Source organism: Postia placenta, assembly GCF_002117355.1.
Source record: "Postia placenta MAD-698-R-SB12 unplaced genomic scaffold POSPLAscaffold_5, whole genome shotgun sequence".
Lineage (NCBI taxonomy): Eukaryota > Fungi > Basidiomycota > Agaricomycetes > Polyporales > Adustoporiaceae > Rhodonia > Rhodonia placenta.
Window position 1 is genome coordinate 2,194,417 of NW_020169836.1, and position 21,089 is coordinate 2,215,505.

A 21,089-nucleotide genomic window follows, 5' to 3' on the forward strand; every position below is an offset into this window, starting at 1 on the left:
GAAGGGGAGATCCTGCGAGGGTCTGGTAGTCCCAAGGGAACCGGGTTTACTGCGTTGTTTGACGTGATGGTGGATGAGTTGTTCGACTAGGTAAAACTAGGAACGTAGCTTAGAAAGTTCGACCTTTTGATACAACGGTCTATACTCCTATATCGATGCCTGACTCGTAGACGACGAGCGAGGACTTATGGACAGTACGTCGTCCTGAAGATCGAGCGAGGAAGTCGAGAATGACCACTACCCCAAGCGAAGAGGAGCAGAGACTTGAATGAATAACCAGGTCGAACTTAGGGTTCGACCGACTAATGGTACAACTACTTATACAAGTACCAACTGCGCACGGACCATCGTGTCTATGTGGTCGTGTTAGTGAAGAAAGAAACATAGTGGTACGATACCATGCACGAAGTGCGCACGGACCCCATTATGTAAGCTACATAATGTTCAACCTGCGGGTGAGCGCTAAGACAGGCGCCAGTATGGGCGCTAGTAGTACATGGAATAGAACGGAAAGACAAATGTTTCAGGCACGGTTGTCGGTCACAACGGAAGAATGGAGCTTTGGATCTGTCGCTCTCTGGGTTGTCGCGGGAGACGTCGATCTGCTCCTGGGTGTCAAATGTGTGCTCAAGTTGAGAACAGTCGAAGAATTCGTCAGCCACGGTGATGGGGGGAGGAAGGGGAGGTGCGCGTGCTACAAAAGGCCATACTAGCTAGCTTACACCTATGGTGCCCGAGATAACACTAAGGTTTGCAGTTCACATGGGGCCCAATACTGCTTTTGGCTAGTATGCAGCAGGAACCTAGTCCACGTGTCCGTGAGGACAAGTATCGCCCACTGAAGTGCAGATACCAAAGAGTTTGTTCCTTAAGTGGTGGTGATGTATTGTAGGCTATCTAAGTATAGTAGGGTGCACACCACCCAACCTGTAGGAAGTGAATGTGAGTGTGGGAGTTTGGGGGAACACCGGCAGCAGTGAGGAGTTTCGACCTAATGTCGCGACTTGGGGTCAAGCGACAGGGGAAAGCCAGACAAAAGGATGCTGGGGGTGTTTGACTGATTCTCACCGAAGTGATGGTGAGCAATGCTCAAACCTAAGGCTAGGGACAAGTTAATTAGTATAGGAAAGTAAGTAAGTACAGGGGCTTACTGACCTAGGGACAAGAGGTCAAAACTGAGATCCCTAGGGCAGCAGAGGCAGGCTTATATACAGGGGGGGGATAAGGGCAGGCTGTGCGCGCTGGTCCGTGCGCAGCTGGTCCGTGCGCAGCATGCTGATGCAGCCCCGGGGGCCGGTGAGTCAGAGCGGCTGTGTTAGCGGAGCCCGAGCTGTGCTGTGCACTGCCGTCCCATCTAATCTAATCGTACAGTAGATAAGGACTTGTCTGTTTGAGCGTATGGTACAGAGGTCGCAGGTTCGAGCCCGCAAAAAGGAAAAAATTAAAAAATGGCTAGACGCTGTGCCAAGTCGTGACAGCCGCCCATCTAATCTAATCATACAGTAGATAATGACATGTCCGTTCGAGCATATAGTATAGCGGTCACAGGTTCAAGCCCGTGGAAAGGAAAAAATTAAAAAATGGCTAGACACTGTGTCAATTCGTGACAAGCAGGGTCAATGTTGAAAGCGTGAATGATATTGTGAAGGTGGTTTGATGTCATTTGACCAGGTGTCATGCAGCAGACTCCTACATGAATGAACAGGTCTCCCACAAGTCTCAATGATTTACCAGTTTGATGTGGCATACTTCAAGTATCCCGGGTCATATGAGAAGAGGATCCTGAAGGATGTACTCAGTATTGCTTGCATCAGCTCAAGATGCAGTTGCAGGTCTATGCACAATGAAACCATCACCCACACAAGGCAACCTCAGGCTGTCGATCCCCTGACAACCCTGTCTGTCTATTCAAGAAATAGCTATCAGGAGATGGTTGACCTGTTTGCACCACATAGATTGTGCTCATGTAGTAGTCACCTTAGTCAGAAGTGTGTAAAGTCAAGCAATGATGCAGGCAGTCATTAGGACACGTACAACTCAGTCCAGGTGGCAAAATGTGCACCTAATATCTGCTGAGCCTCAATATTAAGAATGTATATTTGCAATAGCTACGCGAGAGGTGAACTTGCATTGTATCAGACATCAATGTATCAACCAAATGTTTGCGGCTGCCCCCTGTTAAGCATCAACGTGCCATCCGGGAGACAAGCTACAGGCTGATAAAAGTACAGCCTGAGGCTCAGACATTTAGTCTTGAACCCATACCAAGGAGAAGACAACCTCACATGTTGGACACATTTAATATTAACCCACGATCAGTCGTTATATTCTATCAGGGGGCAAACAACCTGTGTTTCTGGACTCACAGGTGGGGCATGCGGGTGCCTCCAGGCTATCATACAAATTGAGCTATCAGTGATGCTCTTGATGTTTGTCAGCTTACATTTCTAGCCTCTGGTAACCAAAACTCGAGAAGGCATCAGTTGCAGACTGGTATCAAGCACGATGCTGTTGGAACAACCAGGCAAGTGCATGCCCGACTACCGGCTTGCTGATGTGCTGCGCTGTGGCATGATAGTGCCTTGTTGCTACTTACCTGATTTAGATAAGCATTTACTATATTAGGCCGAGTTCCCGCATGTAATTACTTCACATGTTTGCCTCCCTGCCCTGAGAATGAGACAAACCACTTTGTATTTGATCCTTTCCCGCACCGCTCACTTCTGTATACCCTCACACTTGCTTGTTCGAACCCGACACCAACACTCATTTCTACAGAAGCAATGTCACCAACTCACTGCACCACGACAGTTGATACATGCTAGGTGTCCCGCAGACTCTGCTGCCTTCGGTGACACACAGCTTCAAGGCTGGCGAAAGTAAGTGGGGGTCATTGCTCAAAGCTATAGCTGTAATGATTTTCATGTGAGAACGACACCGGAAAGACTGCCGGCAGACAACGTCCTCGATGGACAGGGATCAATGGTGGATAAGGTTACAAACCAATGGGGCTACCTATGGCGCACGACGCCTACATAAGTCCTATTCCCACACCGGCGCACGACCACGTGACCCGGGCCGGCAGCGACGCTTGCCCGACGTACCCAAAAGTCAACACCAAACTCGTCCAATACTACACAGCGCGATTCTCGCTCGGAGCGAGAATCGCGCTGTCTGCAATCAGTCGCTACAAACAGGTCTGTCAAATATCCAGACTGTGAGCGTCAGTATCTTTCTATCTTGATTTCTGCAGTTTGTATCGTTGTCCAACAGAACACCCAGCTCAGGTTGGGCTCCTGTCACGCCCGGAGCTCTGATACGATTTCCTGTAATAGTGGTCATCCACACGCCATCCCGTAGGTGTGTGACTGATTATCTATGAAATGTGACAAAGGCGGATACAATCACCGGATGTAGCAGCTGCTTGCCAATGATTACTGGTGGCTGACACAACCAAGTTTGATAATATAGAGTAACCGTGTCACCTCACCCGTCGTCCTGTGATCAAGCGTGGAGCTTCCTGTAATGTTGCTCGCGGAGTATCTACAGAGGCTTTTGTGACTAGAACCCGTACTCAGCTGCAATCCTGTACATGGCGAGGATATTAGATCGCTGGCGAGATGCGACGTCACGGTCCTGCGCACTCTCAGCCATGTAAGCTCGTACTAATCCTTCTCAACTAAATTTTTCACTCGTGCTCAGGCATGGTACACAATACGATTGATTGTTTGGGGACTGATCTGAATCCTGACAGTCTCAGATCGACATTGATAAACTGATTGCGTACTGTAACGCCCCAGGATGTTCAAAACAACGCAACTGGCCTCTCATGCCTTTGATGAGCAGCGATATGATTAGATTACTTCTCACAGGCATGGAGTAGAAACATGCATGAATAACCATACGATGGGATACTACATATTGGGGCATATATGGCTAATCATAGCAAGGGGTGATTTTGGGGCTGGTCTCCTCGACTAACCATTGTCGGACGAGCCGTTCAATTCCACTGAAAGCACGGATCGCTTCATAGTCGACTTTGTGCTGCTTGTAGAAGGCATCTAGAGCCTTCACGAAGCCATCTCGTCCACCCTTCGACAGTGCCAACCCCACATTGTATATAACGAGATGGGGAGGGACACGGGATTCCACATAGCCTACGGTCTTGACATCCCTCGGGAACGCAGCGTTCTTCTTTGTAACGGGAAGGTCGCAATGGGCAACGACACAGTATCTGTAGACGGGGAAATCGGACACTTCAGATGGTTCGTCGAGCGACTGGGTAGCACCATGAGCAAGATACGAGTCGAGGTCATGTCCTTCCACTCACCAAGCCTCCATCTATGGGGACAATGTCTTGTTCGAGATATTCGTCGATAATATGAGGCTCAGGTACGAACATGAGGAGCCCTTGGTCCCACAAGCAGTGGATGTCGGCTCTCACTATGTGGGATATGGATCAGGGCTACATGGGCCGATCGGGACATATACACTCACATAAGAAGATATTGAATGGGGAGTCGACGTCGAATTTATCAAGCCCCCACCACGCCGCCAATTGCGCACACTACATGCATGAGAGCATCCAAGCCATGGTCACACGGGTATCATGAAGAAGTATTGGCGACTTACCGTATCGTCGTCGGTCCTTCGCGGGACAACGTGACACCCTTGGACTGACTTGTCCTCCTGAAGACTCAACAGGCACCGTGACCCGGTAGGCGCCAAATAAGCAGCAAACAACTTGAGATTGCTACCGCATGATTCACCTTCAGCCTTGTGGGCCTTCGGTTTGGAACGTTTCTCCATCTCCAAACCCCCTGGACCCATAAGAGCGGCTGCGCCACACGAAGATGTTGAAATAAGTCCGTGCCACATGACAAGACAAAGCATCCCGGCATACCTTTTGGGCGTTTAGGGGACATTGGCTCGCCTGTAGGAACCGTTGCTAGAAGACTACGAACGAGATAGGTGAATGCGACGCCACGGCTCAAACGTGCTCACTGACCTGGATGCTTCCTCTGCCGCTTGCTCCTTCTCCTCCTTCATGACCAACTCTGCCTCCCCGGGTGGTGGCGCAGTCCACACGTCAGACAATGTCAGGAGCTCCTCCACGAAGCGGGATGCATCGACTTGAAGATGTATTCTCTCGTAGAACACCTTCAACACCTTCACCCACATCTCCTTGTTCTCCTTGAGCTTCATGGCCGCGTTCAAGGCCATGAAGTGCGGCTTCGCATGGGACCGGATGATCCCAGCCTTGTTGAATCCGTAGCCGAACCCTTCGCGGATCGGAGAGTTGCCAGGGGGAGGTGCACCGGCCACAAGGTCTGGGTGAGGGATCACACAGTACTCGTGGATCTTGGCTTCGTCGCTAGCCTATACACATTGTGGCGACGACTCGCATCAGTCGTATATTATCAGGTTGCAGCGACTCACCTCCAGAACCTTGTGCCTGCCACCATCGCGCCACTTGGCCAGATAATCTTTCGTCACGCCAGGCATTGGCATGATCGCAATGTATCCACGATCCCACAAGGCATGGAGATCGGCACGGACTGTATGCAAGTAAGTCCACGCGTATCGGCATGCCTGCTGGAAAGAAGACGCACGGAAGACCTGATTGTGGCGTGAATCCACGCTGAGCTCTTTAATGTCCCACCACCACTCTAGAGCCGTAAGCTATGTATGTGTGTATATACATCGTCAGAGACACCATCTGCGCGCAAGGGCCACTTGAGCTTACCACATCCGGCTTTGTGGCCCGTGGCAACACATGGCATTGCTGAACGGATTTATCCTTCATGCCTGATATTATGCAGGCACCCGCGTTCTGCGATGCATCGACGGCTCGCTGTCGTGAACTCCTTGTAATAGCGGTCTTGCGTATCACTCTCCGTGATGGAGTCCTCTGATTCCCCGGCGCGCGTGTTTTAGTCCTCTCATTCTCCGGCGTACCTTCCCGGGACGGCGTATACTCGTCTTCTTCGTCTAATGCTCCCCTTTTTCGTTTTCCATCCGCCGTCTTGTTCTCGCAGTAATCAACTGTGGCCGGGCCACCGTCAGGGCAAACCCGTCAACGGTAACGACGAGGACCCATACCTTTCGGCAAATGTTTCAGTCTATTAGATCGTCTCGGTTTGAAGCCGTCAACCATGGCGAGGGCATTTGGAGGTGAAGTGGAGGTTGGAGGTGAAGAAATGGACGGAGAGAGTGAGTGGCTCGAGCGGCTTTGGCTGAGTTCATATTATGTTGTGAAGCGCGTGACCACAGGCCACAGAGGCCATTGTATTCCAATTTGGATCTTGTGGGCATCGTCGACGCGGGTCAGTGACTGGTGACCTCCCGCATATTACCTAATCTGCATGGTCTGTGCGAGGTGAGTCCTTGTAGTTGTGATATCAGATGTGCCGTCTGAGGCGCGGGAACCGTGCCTCGCTGATCAGAGAGACGCATTGTTAAGGTCGCATATGGAAGCACGCTTGTCATTTGCTAGATCGGAACCGCACAGTCAATCTGCGGAAGACTCGACGAAAATACACGAAACTCACCTAGATCATGTTGAACGACCCCACTGGCGCGAAGCATTCCCAGGTGAAACGTCTGTCTGTTCGCCTCAAAACCATGTTCTCCCCGCAAGAATATCAACCGGCTGACAGTGAATGGAACCGCTCAGAGAAGAGTATATCATGACATCGACGACAAAGCTACAGTTATTGACTCATTGAGAGTTCGCAAAAGAAAGCTGGAATTGACACGGCACACCGCCCTTGTCTTCCGAGGGCTACACGCATCTCTCACACAGAATGACGCGTATGAAAGGCTTGTACCTACATCGTGTACAAGATCAATCCTCATACCCAAACAGATCCAGATGGATTCTGATATGAGAGGTCAGATACGAATGTCCTCACACTGTCAACGTTTGATGTAGCGACGCACTGTCCATTGAGGAATCGTTCCTAAGGTGGTGCGTCATAGTGTATAATGATGGAAGCGGCGATTGCAGCACTTTACGACACTCTCAGTCGAGGTGAATGTGCCCGTAGAGGACATTCTGCATCATATGGGAAACCGAATCAGAACACCGGAGCAGCGACGCAGTGTCCTGTGATAACAAAGACCTAGGTCTCTGCAGGAGTCTTATACGAGCATTTTTGAAATAAAAACCAGACCGCAGAGACAAAACCAACGCACCCGACATGCATGCCAACTGTGCGGTCCTCACACAGGAGGCTTGAAACGTATTCTGGCATGAATCAATCAAAGATGCTGGCTCAGAAGGCTCACAAAGACCTATACGACCACATAGAAGTGGTGTGCGCACCCGAGTAAGCCCAAATGCACTGTACAGTACAGTAAATCGACTACCCCAGTCAAGACGTGATTGGCCTCGGGGTTCTCCGAGGGTAGCGCTGACTAAGCACCCGCTAAGGGCACTGGTGGCGCGCGCTGTTCGCGCTACACCATCGTCACTACCTCGCTGAACTCGCGATAAAGTCGACACAAAAATGAATGGCCTTAACATCATTATTCCTGACATGTTATATGCGCTCGCCACTGAGCACTCCCCACGCGAAAATACTCCTGCGCTTTCGGACGACACTGGCAGCTCCTCTTCACGCGAAAGCTCTCCACCGGCTACACCTGTCTCTGGACTCAGCCGTGCACCATCTATCTCTTTTGATGACAATTTTAAGCATATACCCACTGGCGATGGCACCGACATCAAGATTGTTGAACCAGACGCGGACTCCTCGCCACCAGAAGATATCACGCGTCCGCTGAAACGGAGACGGTTGGCGGAAACAAGGGCTGCCGAAGTCCGCGCAGAGAGTGTGCTGCCGCCTGATACCTCGAACGGCATGACCAAGGCCGATGACGGCGCATTTTTCGGTCTTGAGCATATATGCATCAGCAACTGCACGAGTGTCGGGGACGTCAAGCCCAACTCGGATGAGGGGCACCCGTCTCTTGCATACGTCTCCCGTCCATTGAAACGGAAACGATGCGCGGACACGAGCCCTGATGACGTTCGCGCAAAGAGAGTGCGCACATTTAGCATTTCGAGCGACGCAACCAAGGCTCAGGACCGCGCTTCTTTCGGTCTTGGGTATATACCCATCCACGACTGCGCAAATATCAGGGTCGTCGAACCAGACGCTGCTCATGCGGACTCTCCCGGTATTGATCTACACGCGCCACTTGAAGCCATCGCTCGCCCGCCGAAGCGAAAACGGTGTGCAGACACGACGACCGATGAGGTCCGTGTCAAGAGAAGGCGGTTGTCTGACAGTCCGAGCAACGCGTCAAAGCTCAAATATGGGGGTCCTTATGGACCTCACCCTAGATGCATGATCACTGGGTGCGTGTCCGCTGAGGTGGAGGCGTGTTATATCCTGCCTCCCGACACGCCTCAACCGTCGGTGAGTATGGTGGTTACTACCTCGGCCTTGCAGCTGATAATGCAGCCCTGTAGGACGACCTCCGCACGCCTATTGATTCTAGCTCCGCCTATTGTAGCACGCCTGCAAACATCATATTCCGTGCGTAGTTGCTCATCTACAATCCGTTTGCCCTTCTCTTACAACCTTCATGTAGTTCGACACGACCTCCGTATACTATGGGAAACGAACCGCCTGCTGATGATACCCCATCCCGACCATCTAGACCACCGCGATACCCGCCCTGTATGTATCGTATGTCCCCTCAAATGGTCGCTGCACTCACCGTCAAGTAGGTCTATAAATACTACGTCATTGCAGAAGATGAGCACCCTCCAGACTCGTGCACCCCCAAAGATTATACCCTCACACCTCCGGTCGCGACGGCTTGTAGCTCGTATCGCTCGCTGGGGTGGCATGAACTGGGTGCGAATTTGCATCTAATGACAATTCGAGTGGGCCGTGAATTCATGAAGCGACCGCTCCACTACGAGCATCATCTATCTAAGGACGCTCTTGCTCATATACCCACTGTCACGCCCGTCTACGCAGATGTGATCGAGCCGGTCCTCTCCCATATCAAACGCGACTCGCCAGTCGAAGTCATCCCCCGCCTGCCAAAGCGAAAATCGTGCCCGGACACAGAGACTGGTGCAGTCCCTGCCAAGAGAATGCGAATGTCGGTCTCTACAAGTGAGACATCCAAGGTTGAGGACGGTGTTCCTTTCGGACCTCACCCAAGGTGCATGATCACTGGCTGCGTGTCTGCTGATGTGGAGGCGTGCTATATCCTGCCTCCCGACATGCCTCAGCTATTGGTGAGTAGACATGACCGTTACTTTAGCTTTTGTGCCTGACGAGGTGAACCGAAAGATTGACTACATGATGTTCAACATGCGCACTAAATACAACGCCCTCCGTTGTCACATACCTGCGAATATTATATTCCGTGCGAACATTATATTGTTCTACACGTCCACTGAAGCCTCACATACCGCATGCAGTCCGACGCGACCTCCGAGAGCTTTGGGAGACAAATCGCTTATTGATGATACCACATCCTGATCATTTGCAGAAACTCGATCGTTGCGCTGTATGTATTATGTGCCGTCTTCGCCAATTGCCGTGCTCACATTAATGCAGGCCTACAAATATTGCATCATCGCAGAGGAAGAGCACCCTCCAGACTCGTGCGCAACCATGAATAATATTATCACGCCTTCCGTCATGACGGCTCCTTGCTCATATCGGTCGCTCGGATGGCATGAACTGAATGCCCATCTCCATCTGATGATATTCCGAGCGGGCCAGAAATTGAGCAAGCGACCATTGCACTACCACTATATCTTGCGTGATCTGCTGCCCCATAAGGAGGTCAATCATGCATACACCATCATCCAATGCCATGGGTCATGGACGGCCCCCCTGCCTTGGGATTTAGTACCCGACAGACGTTTGTGGGCAACGGGCGAGCTCACACCTTTTCCTGATGGTTATTTCCGCCGCCCCCTAACGCAGTATTGTTCTCCCCTGTTGGATGACGACACTGTCCGCTTTTCTCGCCGATTTTGGCCAATCGTCTCAGGAATAAAGAGGAAACATTTCAGCGACACCAGCCTGGGCAGACAAGCCTACACCGTGGATGAACATACTCAACGGGAAGTCAGCATTCGCCAGTGGTGTCTAGATTGCGATCAAGCTCGAGACGAGTGGACGATAGGACCGCCTGCGGAACCCGAGAACGCAGAGATGGTCGCCTATCGACAAGAGCAACCTGGCGATGTGCAGCTTGTTGTGCAAAAGCTTTGGTCGGGGGAAAGCTATTTCTCAAGGTAGTCTCTCTGCTACATTTGCAGACGAATGTGTGACTGACGTTCCTTATTGAAATGCTATACAGACGCGGTCCTAAATTTTGACACCTAGCCCCGTACCTTATGTTGCCACTATTTGCACATATCCGTCAAGTCGTGAACATCCAGCATGGGTACTCCGTCAACCCGCCGCCACGACCGGAGCTTATGTGATCACGTTGATCCCTAGGCGCAAACGGCCTGATCCTGGCATCTCCAATCGCACGGATAAGCCATATGTACTTCCGGCGCTCGCGGCGATTGTCGGCAAGGGGCGGGAAGTGCACTTGTATTGGACCCTTTCCTCCCTAGTGCATTCCCCTACGATATCCATGGTCCTCGAGCTGTCGGCTACAGAGACGGTATGCAACTGCACACGTGGTGTTTATGAGATGTCACGCGGCGTCTACCGGACGTCGGTGCATACCACCATACTTCCGATGAGAACATTCGGTATGTTCAAGCCGTGTACCGTTTTACACCATTTACTAATGTTGGAACACAAGTCCTAGTTCCTCAAGTAACAATCCCCTCGCAATATGGCTGAACGCGGTGTGACCACGAGACATCAAGCTCTGGCTTATCTCGCGAACTCATAGGACAATATACCCGTATGTGCAAGCGGCAGAAATTCGATGTTGGTGACTGACCGGAAGGCATTCCAGGCCCAACCCTTGGGCATCGGATTTGCGTATGGCAATCTGTCTTCAACTAGCAGGAAGCAGCAGTCGATTTGTGGAATACAAGAACTGCAAGTATGTGGGATCGTCGATGCTCATCGGTCCTGCAAATCATCCTTCCAGACTCTCGATTTCGCACCTATAAGCGGCAGGCTCACAGCTTCAGACAGGATTGTAATTCCTTTCTCTGCCGTATTGGCAAGGCATGACGGCTGATAACACTTTGCAGAAATGGCGGTCACTGTGGAGCAGCCTTCTCTGCGTAAGTAGCGCTAGTCAACCAGGTGATTCGAGGTATCTTACAAACGAGACAGGCGATATTGTTGAGACAATTCTGGGGGAGTACACAGCTTCGCGTATGATGAATTTCATTCCTAAGAGGGACCGATGATACGATTTTTCAAAACGCGTCTGCAACTTCATCTTACACGAGGCTCAGGATTTGTTGCTGCAGTACCCAAGCCACATGTTGTACAATCAGAACAATGTGTCAGTATTTCTTAGCCATGCGCATCACTCGACTCATCCGGACAGCCGCCTCAGATACCTCCTCGTGTCTTTATTAGCAGTCGCATTTGTACTTCAGTTGGCGGCGGCGGCGGCAGAGATGAGGTAAGAGACGCATCTGTTGAGCTACACACGCGTTTCCTTATTCAATTACATGACTACATCTAGGTGTGCTACGAGAATGGGGCAAGCACAACCCTCCATGGCAGCTCAACTCAGCTATAACGCTGCACTTATATACCCGCTCTTTGACGATCGCGACTGAGTGCGTAGCTTCTGGTCGAACTTGTAGTTTGTCCTTATCACTGGCGTGAGACCTATTGTATATGAAGGCAGTGCTGTAAGTTGATTCCTTGACCACAGCCTACACACCACTACTACTGTCCCCAAGACTGTCGCCTTCATCAATTTGGCGTCCTCCCAGTCGTAAGTCCAGATCTTCCTTATGACCTTGAGGCTTGATTGATCTGGTAGTCGGACAGACAGACCATCTTCGTGGGAACTTTTCTATGACAGCAATGCTGTAAGTTGACACCCTAATTAAGACTGTCGCCTCTATCTTTTGGGCATCCCCTCAGTCGTAAGTCTAGATTTTCCCTGTAACCTCGAGGCTCGATTGATCTGGTAGTGGGCAGATACGCGTCCCTGCATGATCAGGTGAACGCTTTATACACCACCACTTCCTCGCTGGACAGGTTGAATGATGGCATCGGCGCGCTCTCTCGCTCGGCCTCGCACTCCAAATAGCCCACGTACTGGGCGCCTGAATGGCCTCGACCCTACCAAAGATGATCGGCGCGACTGGCACCGATGATACAACCGCCCAGTCTGTAATTCGGCTCGCTTAAGCTCATGTTCCCTGGCCTTCTGGATAGTCATCCAAATTGTTTGGAATTGAGCTGTACTATACATGAGATGTAGATACTCAGTTTTCCCTTAGGAATGGGGTGACACGCTCGAGACGCCCTCGCTCGACGATCCCTGGTGCCTCGTGCCGTGCTCGATCTTCCTAGTCGCTATCCTCGCGCCGCGCATCGAGCCCTCATACGGCGGCGTCGGTGCTCTCGTTCTCGTCGATCTCTTCGAACCCGACGGCACATTTTTCTGTGTGAGTTGTTGAGTTGTCATCAGGGCCGTCCCCGCGATACATTGACGAGACCACGAAGTCAGCCACAGTTGTCACGAGCACGTCTTGAGTAATAGTATTCGCTCGTCCAAAGTTCTTCTATCATGGACAGCACATCGCTGGCTCTCCCCTGTCGATACCTTGCGTCTTTGGTTTTCGCAAATGGCCCTGTCGTCCATGCATGTCGAGCTTCCTCACACCCACGATGCCACCGGCGAATGTTGGCTTCCCGGTCAGCGTCTTCCTCGGCCGTGTAGGTGTTGCCGTCTGAGTTTGCGTCATCAAGGACGTTTTCATCTGAGCTGGCGTCATTTAAATGGTGCGTTCCCTTTCCTATTTCTCCTGAAATCCATAGCAAGGAAACTAAGCTCCTTGATCATCCTATGAGGGATAGCAATACCGTCTCTTACGGGGGAGGTCGACATTATCAGCAGGGAAATCATCAACAGGCTTCCCTGTCACCCGTAACCGCCTGTCTCGCAGCCTCCCCCATGCAGGGGAAACGTCCACGACATATGCCGTCAAATTATACTGTCTGAATGAGTCACCACATTGTGAGGCAGCAGATCCTGCAAGACATGCTGGCAATGGAACGTTCGCTTGCCAAATTTCTGGCTTGCTCGGCATATCATCATAGGGCGATTAGCGCTCGGCTCATGCCATCTGAGTGAGCGATATGAACTTGGGGCCGTCATGACTGAAGGTGGAATGGCACAACCCATTGACGTGCACGAGTATGGGTGCTCGTCCTCTGTGAATGCATGGTATTTGTACACCTGTCTAGTTGTCACCATGGTAATTAATGAAGGCGGCATATAGATACACGCAGGGCAAGGCTCAAGGCTCTCCAGGTGATCAGGATGGGGTAGCTTCAACAAGCGGTTTGATTCTGTGGGTCGCGTCGAACTGCACGCGACACGTGAGGTACGAGAAGAGAGGGCCTAACATGACAAATTACGCACGGAATATAACATTTGCACGCATATTGCAGCGGAAGGCATTGTAGTAGTTGGTATGCATGAAGAGCGTCGTACAGCCGATCTTCGAAGTCGCCTTATCAGCCACAAGACTAAGTGGATACCCTGAAATGCTCCCAATTGCTGCGACATGTCGGGAGGTAGGATAAGTATAGCACGCCTCCACTTTAGCAGACATGCAGCCGGTGATCAAGCATCTCGGGTGAAATTCGACAGGAATGCCGTCATTGACTTTGACCGTGTTGCTCGGGGTGCCGGATATTCATACTCTCCGTATGGATTCGCTAACTTGATGCTGATGAGAATCAGAACCCCTCTCCCAAACAAACACTTGTCGTCCACAAGCACCTTCTATAGTACACGGCCAGAAGATACTTTAGCCTACGTTTGAATGGCCTGCAGATGCCCGGGGGACAAATGTCAAGTTTGCACCCCGGTCAAAATTGCTTGATCCTCGTGCAAATCTATCGATTTGACCTACGGCTGGCATGCACGGGTGACCAGCAGCTACCCATATCGCAGTTTAACCCGCGGGCAAACACTGCATATCATGTGACTTGCACAAGACACGACAAGGCATGCGCGACAAATCTGAGAAGTTTTTCATCTTGCCCACCCACGTCTCAAATGTCTCAATATTGTCTTGCATGTATTTTGAGCCCCGTGCTCCTGGTGAATGTACCAGTACCCTGATCTTATGATCAGGAGCCTGTTATTCTGACCTTTTCTGCCTTAGATCCATATGCCAGCTCGCCTTCTGCTTCATTCTGAACCATCTGCAGAGTTCGGTGAGTTACTTGTTATTTTTGTATTGCTTTCTCTTAGAAGCTACAGTCTGGTATCTTAGGAGTTGAATGTATATGTACATAATTAAGCAATTACATCTGCGACTAGCCATTCTCTGTATGTTCTCGCGCGACAATATGGTCAATGGGACCCTGGGAGACTGCGCTTGTATCACGTGAGCAGAAATCTGCTTTGCACGGGGGTTGAACGAATTTGCCCGCGGGGCAAGCGTGTGAGTGGTTGCACCAGGCATAAACTGTCGTGGTTTGCACAGGGCGCAAAGCACTTTGACCGACGTGCAGCTTGTCAGCGGTTAAACCCAGTTTATACGGATCTTCTGGCCGTGTACTGAGAACATAACTGGTCGTCGTGGAGCACAATTTGTAGGAGATGGCGCGGTTGAGCGTAAGCAGGACCGTGAAATAGCACCTCGCCTCCTCTCAGACATGAGACCTAAGCACGATAGGCGACCCTGGCCATATTGCCAGTGACTTGATTCTGAGCAACGACGCAGACGGAGTGCGTACGGTAGCTGTAAATCCAGCTGCCTCCCTGTGATAGTGATGGGGACGACCAATCCATCATTGATTGTAGATCAACGGCTCCAGGGGACCGTGAGAGATTCTGCGTGGGCTAAACCCGTTTGCATTCGACAGGCGACAGACATGGAAGATGACTTGACGAATCAAGAATCACACCCGTCAGTCCCTTTCTTCGAACTTGTTCACGTAGCAAGGTTGGAGCATAAGGTATGACTCACTTTTCCATCAGATTTCGTATCTGGCATTTCGACACTGACAGTCGTCATCGCCGCATCAAGTGTAGCATCTTTATTCATGAGCGAAGTGTAAAAGTGGAACAGTGTCTCGTCGCGCATAAGACCTTACAGACTCAACGTACGTATCTTGTCGACAAACGCACGTAGTAATGTTTCCGCGCCGTGCCCGGTAAGACAGTTGTCCGCTCATTCACGACAAATGAACGTGCGCAAAAACTAGCGGTGCGAAAAACAATACCTGCGTAACTTTCACAATCGGAATTGACAGCACCCTCTGAATGCCGATTCGAAAAGCTGGAGAAGATGGCAGTACGACGCAGGTCATTGTCACTCAAGAGATCATTCTTCCACTAGAGCTTTTTTCAGCATGTCTTGCCAGTCCATGGCTAACTTGGTGAGCGTTTTACTTCGAGCTGCAACGAAAGGCGCTCAGTCTACGGGAGTGATGGGGGACGAGCAAAACAGACCGAAGATAGCGAGCACGTCCCTCAACAATTCCCGCTTTGACATGCCTAGTAGTGTAGGTGACCATGAATCATCGCGACTGGGTCGCCTAATACCAGCACGCGATCAAAAAAACAATGACTGCTTCGTAGAAGGACATGGAACGTACCAGTAGACTGGGCCATATAACTCTTTGACGAGCTCCTCTGCCTTCCCTCTAAACCCTTCATCGGCGATCCGTTTTGCGTAGAGAAGTAGAGCTTGCTTGTATTCTTGCGGGCTGTCGAGTGTCTTTGCAGCGTGTAGCTTCGTCTCAAGATGACCTAGTGTCAGCGCTGTATTCCACCATGCCGGCCGTGGTTGGTCGGCTTTCGTCGTGCCATCAATCGAGACGCGTTCACTAGTGTTACTTTCCAGAGTACTGACAACTCCGCGGGCGGCGGTTGAGTTATTAGATCGTTGACGACCTTGCCATGCGTCAGATCCTTCTGCCCACCACGGATCGCTGAGCTTAATCCAGGAGGAGAGAGCCGCATCCCACGAGAAGGATACTCCAGTTGATAGCTGAAGCACGGGGGCACCATTAGACCGAACAGTCGCAGATACCAACGTTGTATTTGGCGATGAGCCAAGGATAGGCAATACAGATGTTGGTGGGAATACGGCGACTTGCTTCTTGGCATTCCTAAAGAATATTGAACTACGAATGCACAAATGGGAGACTTAAAGGCATACCAAACGTGGAGTATGCCAATAGATGTTAGGAGCATAAGGAAATTCTTGGACCCACTCAAAGATGAGCAGGCCGAGCCAATAGCAAGTGTAGGCATCAATCTGTGAAGCAGATTAAATGGTAAACGATCGTTTCTCTGCCGAGGTGCTCCGCTCACCTTCTTCCGGTGTGCGAGTACACATTGACAGAGCCATCCTGCGTCGCAACTGCGCAGAAGACAGTGGTGGCTGTGAGCGCTAATATAGGTGATGGTAGATAATCGAGCCATTGTGTCTGTTTTCCGCTGACAAATAGAACCTCGGTTGGACCTGTAGAATGTTATCCATCAAGTAGGACTACGATAGCAAATACGCACCATCGCCTTCAGAATTGCGACCCTCGAAGATATCTTCTGTCCCTTCGACCGTCGCCTTCACGTAAGTTAGCACTGACGGCACATCGAGCCTGCCAGAGAAACTGGACGGGTCGTTCCATAGGCCCAGAGTGCTCTGTGCAGTGCCGAAGCCCGCATTCCCGCCCGCAATCTCCCGCACAGGCACAGCATCGCGCACGCGGTCGCCGCCCAGTGTTCGTGGTCGGCTGAGCACGCGGTCATCGGTGCCATCGATCGTCTTGCGCTTGCGTCCCGTCTGCATGCTGGTGTCCAACGAGCTGATTCGTACGTCGGTGTTATCCGCTAGGAACATTTCCACATCCTCGTCGCGCTCCGGGGGCCTGTCTCTGCTTCCATCGGTGAGATCGGCTATGTCGACACTAAACGGTTGGGAGGGACCACCCAGCTGCGGTGCGCTGGAATGCGGGGCAGGGGGACGATGGACTGCCGCAGAAGTCGAAGCCTCGCCAATGGAACGTGTCGTTGATATGCCCACGCCACCCGCGGCGCTTAATGGCGCGGAGGTGCTAGGGCCTGCCATACTGCTGGTGCCGTTTGCCGCAGACGGTATCGAGCTGCCAAGGGAGCCCATGAAGTTGGGCTGGATGCGCTTCTTATCCTTCTTCCGTTTGGCAACCAGTTGGTTCACATGTTCGCCACTACCAGATCCATTGACAGAGGCACCAAAACCGGTCTGTGTCTGCGCAGGTCGAGGCTCGGACACAGCACGTCCTGGAGATGGTGGAGGGGTCATGCGACCAGCAGACGGTTGGCGGGAGTTGTCGACTACGACAGGGTTCTGATGAGAAAAGCCTTCAGGTAATGGGGGCGGTGAAAATCCAAACTTCTTGAGGTACTGCTCCTGTGCAGACCTGGGAGCGATGCCTTCAAGCTCGTCTTGGTCGAAGCTGAAGACCGCCATAGTGCCATCAGAAGAGACTGCGTATAGCGTGAGGCCGTCTTGAGACCTGTTTGCATGTTTAATCGTCCATAATGCTTAAGGAGAAACTATCGCGCACCAACTCAGGTCCATGATTTGCCTCTCAAACACCTCTTTGGCAACAATGAGTGGCCGTGCAGATTTGGTCTGCCATACAGACACCGCGCGGTCATCTGCACCTAGTGCAACTACGGAACAGATGTTGGATGCTACTACAGGCGACGACGGATCTCGGAGAAATATGTGCGGGTTATATGCCTGCAATATGTCGTTATTACGACCCCGGATAGAGCCGTCATATGAACTCACAGCGACTTCCACCGTGTTCTCGTGACCCACGAGACTAATCTCTGAGGTCCAAGTATTTCGTGCGATAACAGCTGCTATAAACACGTAACCGTCGTTATTGGTTGCGTTGGACGCGGTAATATGGGCGCCATCTGGAGACCAGCTTTATGACTGTATGAATGAAATGTGATTGTGTCAACACAAAAAGAGTATTTACCTTAGTCGTCGAAAGAATGTTCCCGGAGAGTGGTCAAACGGCTTCCTGACCTCAGCTTCCAAGCTCCAATCCGTTGTTCTCCAGATCCTGACAGACCTATCGTCCGATCCAGTCGCAAGGAACTCGCCTACGGGATCCCAACAGACTCCCTTGACGAACCCTTGATGCTGGTCTATTCTCATCAGGCGCTCTAACAAGAGGACGTAACGCCGTCGTTAGTAGATGCACACATCTATTCCAACAGCCCTTACCCAGAGTGTAACCACACCAGATCAGGACCTGCGAGTCGAGTCCCACAGTGGCAAGGTACCGGTCACCTGGAGACCATGCAATATCCGTAACATCTGCGGGGGGAGCAGAAGATGGGTTAGAATCTCTTGCGTGGAAATATTTCTGACGTATAAGGCCGACTGCCGCAGAACTCCTCCGTGATCCAGTTAGGCAGCTTCGGCGTTACCGTGCCAATCGGCACCTTGACAGGCATCTTACAGAACGTTTCTTAGATACTCCGAAGAGATAGGCCCACACTTGGGAGAAATAGGAGCAAGCCGGGCATCAGCTGACCAACGGCGCGCATCCGGTAACGGAAGATGAGGTGACCCTCTCGGCCGTCCCGAACGATACGCATTCAACGAGAAAGAGATTGAAGGCCCACGACATCCTCCCATGTTGTGCAGGAGTATGCCATGTAGGAGATACCCCAAGGAACAATATAAAGCGTAAACACTCACCACTCTCATGGCCAGGCAACCTCTTTAAGGGTTTCCATCCCTCAACGTTTACTTCATCTGAGCCCCATACTTTCCCCTTCGCTGTTCTGGGACAACCTTGAGTACCGACAGCTTCACTTCTGTCCGCCAAAATCCTCGAAGAATGCGACTTACGGGTCGAGGTCCCAAATCATCACAATCTGGTCGTCGCTCCCGCTCGCTAGCCATCTGCCTGAGTGCGCCCATCTCACGACAAGAACAGGTCCGGTGTGCATCATTAGAGTGCAGAGTGATTTCGGTGGTCGCCCAGAGAGCTCAGATGCATGGTTGAGGATCGGCTTCGTACTCCAGACCCGGACCTTTGCGTCGAGACCGCCTGTTGCTATCCGAGAGCCATCCGGGTGGACATGTACAGAGAATACAGATACGCGTTTCTCTTGGTCGCCTCGCATGGAGGTGTCTAAGGGCGTTTTAGACATCTTGTTCGAGTAGCTAAGCATGGAGGATGCCTCACCTTTGTGCATTACCCATGCGGGCTTTGTGAACCTCATATCTCCAAAAGTCAAGTATTAAATCAGCGGCTAGAGAAGTATATGCGACTAATAGCACAGGCGAATAGCACGAGAAAGTAGGGATAAGTGGGACTCTAGAGCGCTCAGACGTTTGCACAGACTCAGATCTCGATCTTCCACGTGATTGAACATGGTCAGATGCTTAATTGCGTCGCGAACCAGCCTGAGCCCGCGGTTGCTGAAACTCGCCTTCTTACACTACTCATCTGTCGTGACATCGATTTCAAGGTACTCCGAGTGCCTTGAAATCGATGTCACGACAGACGAGTGAGTTTTGTCACAGGCAAGGTCATTAATGATGAGGTCTATTCATTCGTCATATTGAAACAAACACACTGTCGACTCTCTGAGACCTCGATCATCAAACAATCCGGCCCAACCGTAGGACATGAGGATACAAGAAGATCCAGCTTCTCATTTTTGGTTTGTGGTAAGATACAATGAATCGCGTGGTAGATTGGAGTATGCATGGTACGTTTGGGTATATGCACGATGAGATGGGTAAAGAATAGTCCGTGCCTAGCTGGCAGTAAGATAGATTTTTCGTAGTTGAGTTGGTACAGCAGGCGTGCGGCACACTGGACAACTCCTTTTGAACTTGAGTGCCTTATGAATGCATCTGAAGGAATATAAGACTCGGCCTCCGCATCTCAAAGAATGAATTGACGCTTACGGTGTGCAGAAGACGTGCCCGCAACGTGTCGTGCTTGTATTCTGAGGTGCCTCCAGGCAGAGCGAGCAGGTGAATGTGACAACAGGCTCCTCCAGCTCGCCCTTAGACGACTTATCATGGTGGTGGCTAGCATTGCCACGCAAGTCGTCTGGCTTCTCTTGTATCTCAGCCGGAATGCCTCTGACTGTGTCAGTGAACTGCAGGCGACGTCAGCAGAACATCACGATGTGCGAGGAGAATGTACTCACGAAGTAGTGGGCGTCCCGGCGCATGGCTGTAGCGGCTCGCACAGCGCTATAATACTGCTCCCGCATCTCCTCGAGATGCTCGGGCTCATCAGGCTCATCCCAGAAGTCGTCCTCATCGATGCCATCCAGCGGTGGTGATTCAGGAGGAACTTCTGGGACTACCTGGACCCCCGGGGGAGTGTTGAAGTCGGCACGGGCGGGTTGTGTCACCTCTGGATACCTACGATGCCTGACGTTGTCTATCCAACTGGGTGTATCATCCTCGAAAAGGTCGTCATCCCAAGGAACATCGTCGTCTATCATGAAGTCACCGTCATCTAAGTCACTGCGGTGGACCGTGGCAAACTCGAGATGCTGTAGAGCCAAGCGTATAAGTCGAAGCAATTGTGGCTGATGGCAGGTAGCTTACCACTCGAAGACTTGCCAGAGTGTGGTACTCTATATCGCAGACTGCACAATAATGGTGTCTCGGCGAGGAATTCAGATGCTAGAACGTGAAAGAGAGATTTAGCATGAACACCCGTGACGGCAGCGAAGACGCATACGACTCTGAGAGCATTTTTGTTGATGAAACGACGACCACAAGGCCTGCATAGAGGGTGATTCTCGGAGAACTGCACATGTTGGGTGCGAGCCTCGTTAGAGACGAAGTACTGATCGCACAGCGTGCAGTACACATTAGGTAGGGTGCGGAACGTGCGCATTGCGAGAGAATATAGAAGTACGAGAGTATGCAATGAGTG

At 51.3% G+C, this 21,089-nt stretch overlaps 6 protein-coding genes across 6 annotated transcripts; 1 reads left to right on the forward strand and 5 right to left on the reverse strand.

Annotated features, from left to right (window-relative positions):
- Nucleotides 1–3,936: 3,936 nt before the first annotated feature.
- Nucleotides 3,937–6,157, reverse strand: POSPLADRAFT_1140176 (hypothetical protein; the record flags this gene model as incomplete). Its single annotated transcript, XM_024485139.1, has 9 exons — nucleotides 3,937–4,278; nucleotides 4,331–4,443; nucleotides 4,498–4,567; nucleotides 4,633–4,838; nucleotides 4,904–4,956; nucleotides 5,009–5,379; nucleotides 5,440–5,682; nucleotides 5,747–6,045; nucleotides 6,103–6,157. The coding sequence occupies 9 exons, from the start codon at nucleotides 6,155–6,157 to the stop codon at nucleotides 3,937–3,939; spliced, it is 1,752 nt and encodes a 583-aa protein (XP_024340486.1).
- Nucleotides 6,158–7,511: 1,354 nt separating this feature from the next.
- On the forward strand, nucleotides 7,512–12,681 carry POSPLADRAFT_1055774 (hypothetical protein; the record flags this gene model as incomplete). The annotated part of the gene is made up of 11 exons (XM_024480682.1): nucleotides 7,512–8,426; nucleotides 8,480–8,546; nucleotides 8,602–8,690; nucleotides 8,741–9,262; nucleotides 9,318–9,393; nucleotides 9,449–9,537; nucleotides 9,588–9,634; nucleotides 11,845–11,907; nucleotides 11,956–12,004; nucleotides 12,422–12,589; nucleotides 12,652–12,681. The coding sequence occupies 11 exons, from the start codon at nucleotides 7,512–7,514 to the stop codon at nucleotides 12,679–12,681; spliced, it is 2,115 nt and encodes a 704-aa protein (XP_024340487.1).
- A 447-nt stretch (nucleotides 12,682–13,128) lies between these two features.
- On the reverse strand, nucleotides 13,129–13,497 carry POSPLADRAFT_1139093 (hypothetical protein; the record flags this gene model as incomplete). Its single annotated transcript, XM_024484997.1, has 2 exons — nucleotides 13,129–13,387; nucleotides 13,433–13,497. Coding segments are annotated over 2 exons (324 nt in total), but the record flags the coding sequence as incomplete, so codon positions are not given.
- On the reverse strand, nucleotides 13,132–14,098 carry POSPLADRAFT_1169088 (hypothetical protein). The gene is made up of 2 exons (XM_024488040.1): nucleotides 13,433–14,098; nucleotides 13,132–13,387 (listed from the first exon to the last, which is right to left on the reverse strand). Exon 1 carries the CDS (start codon nucleotides 13,760–13,762, stop codon nucleotides 13,562–13,564), a length of 201 nt encoding a protein of 66 aa, XP_024340489.1. The 5' UTR covers nucleotides 13,763–14,098; the 3' UTR covers nucleotides 13,132–13,387; nucleotides 13,433–13,561.
- Nucleotides 14,099–15,186: 1,088 nt separating this feature from the next.
- On the reverse strand, nucleotides 15,187–19,404 carry POSPLADRAFT_1065767 (hypothetical protein; the record flags this gene model as incomplete). The annotated part of the gene is made up of 12 exons (XM_024481993.1): nucleotides 15,187–15,701; nucleotides 15,762–16,277; nucleotides 16,328–16,426; nucleotides 16,483–16,633; nucleotides 16,681–17,666; nucleotides 17,718–17,896; nucleotides 17,948–18,089; nucleotides 18,144–18,333; nucleotides 18,395–18,487; nucleotides 18,875–18,960; nucleotides 19,028–19,313; nucleotides 19,368–19,404. The coding sequence occupies 12 exons, from the start codon at nucleotides 19,402–19,404 to the stop codon at nucleotides 15,578–15,580; spliced, it is 2,889 nt and encodes a 962-aa protein (XP_024340490.1). The 3' UTR covers nucleotides 15,187–15,577.
- Nucleotides 19,405–19,944: 540 nt separating this feature from the next.
- POSPLADRAFT_1139952 (hypothetical protein) lies at nucleotides 19,945–21,050 on the reverse strand (the record flags this gene model as incomplete). The annotated part of the gene is made up of 5 exons (XM_024485107.1): nucleotides 19,945–20,044; nucleotides 20,099–20,253; nucleotides 20,506–20,700; nucleotides 20,756–20,833; nucleotides 20,892–21,050. The coding sequence occupies 5 exons, from the start codon at nucleotides 21,048–21,050 to the stop codon at nucleotides 19,945–19,947; spliced, it is 687 nt and encodes a 228-aa protein (XP_024340491.1).
- Between the last annotated feature and the right edge of the window lie 39 nt (nucleotides 21,051–21,089).

What these genes read in the sequence shown, in the direction of transcription:
- POSPLADRAFT_1169088 (XM_024488040.1), bottom strand. Translation starts at nt 13,762, where the DNA reads ATGTCTGCTAAAGTGGAGGCGTGCTATACTTATCCTACCTCCCGACAT.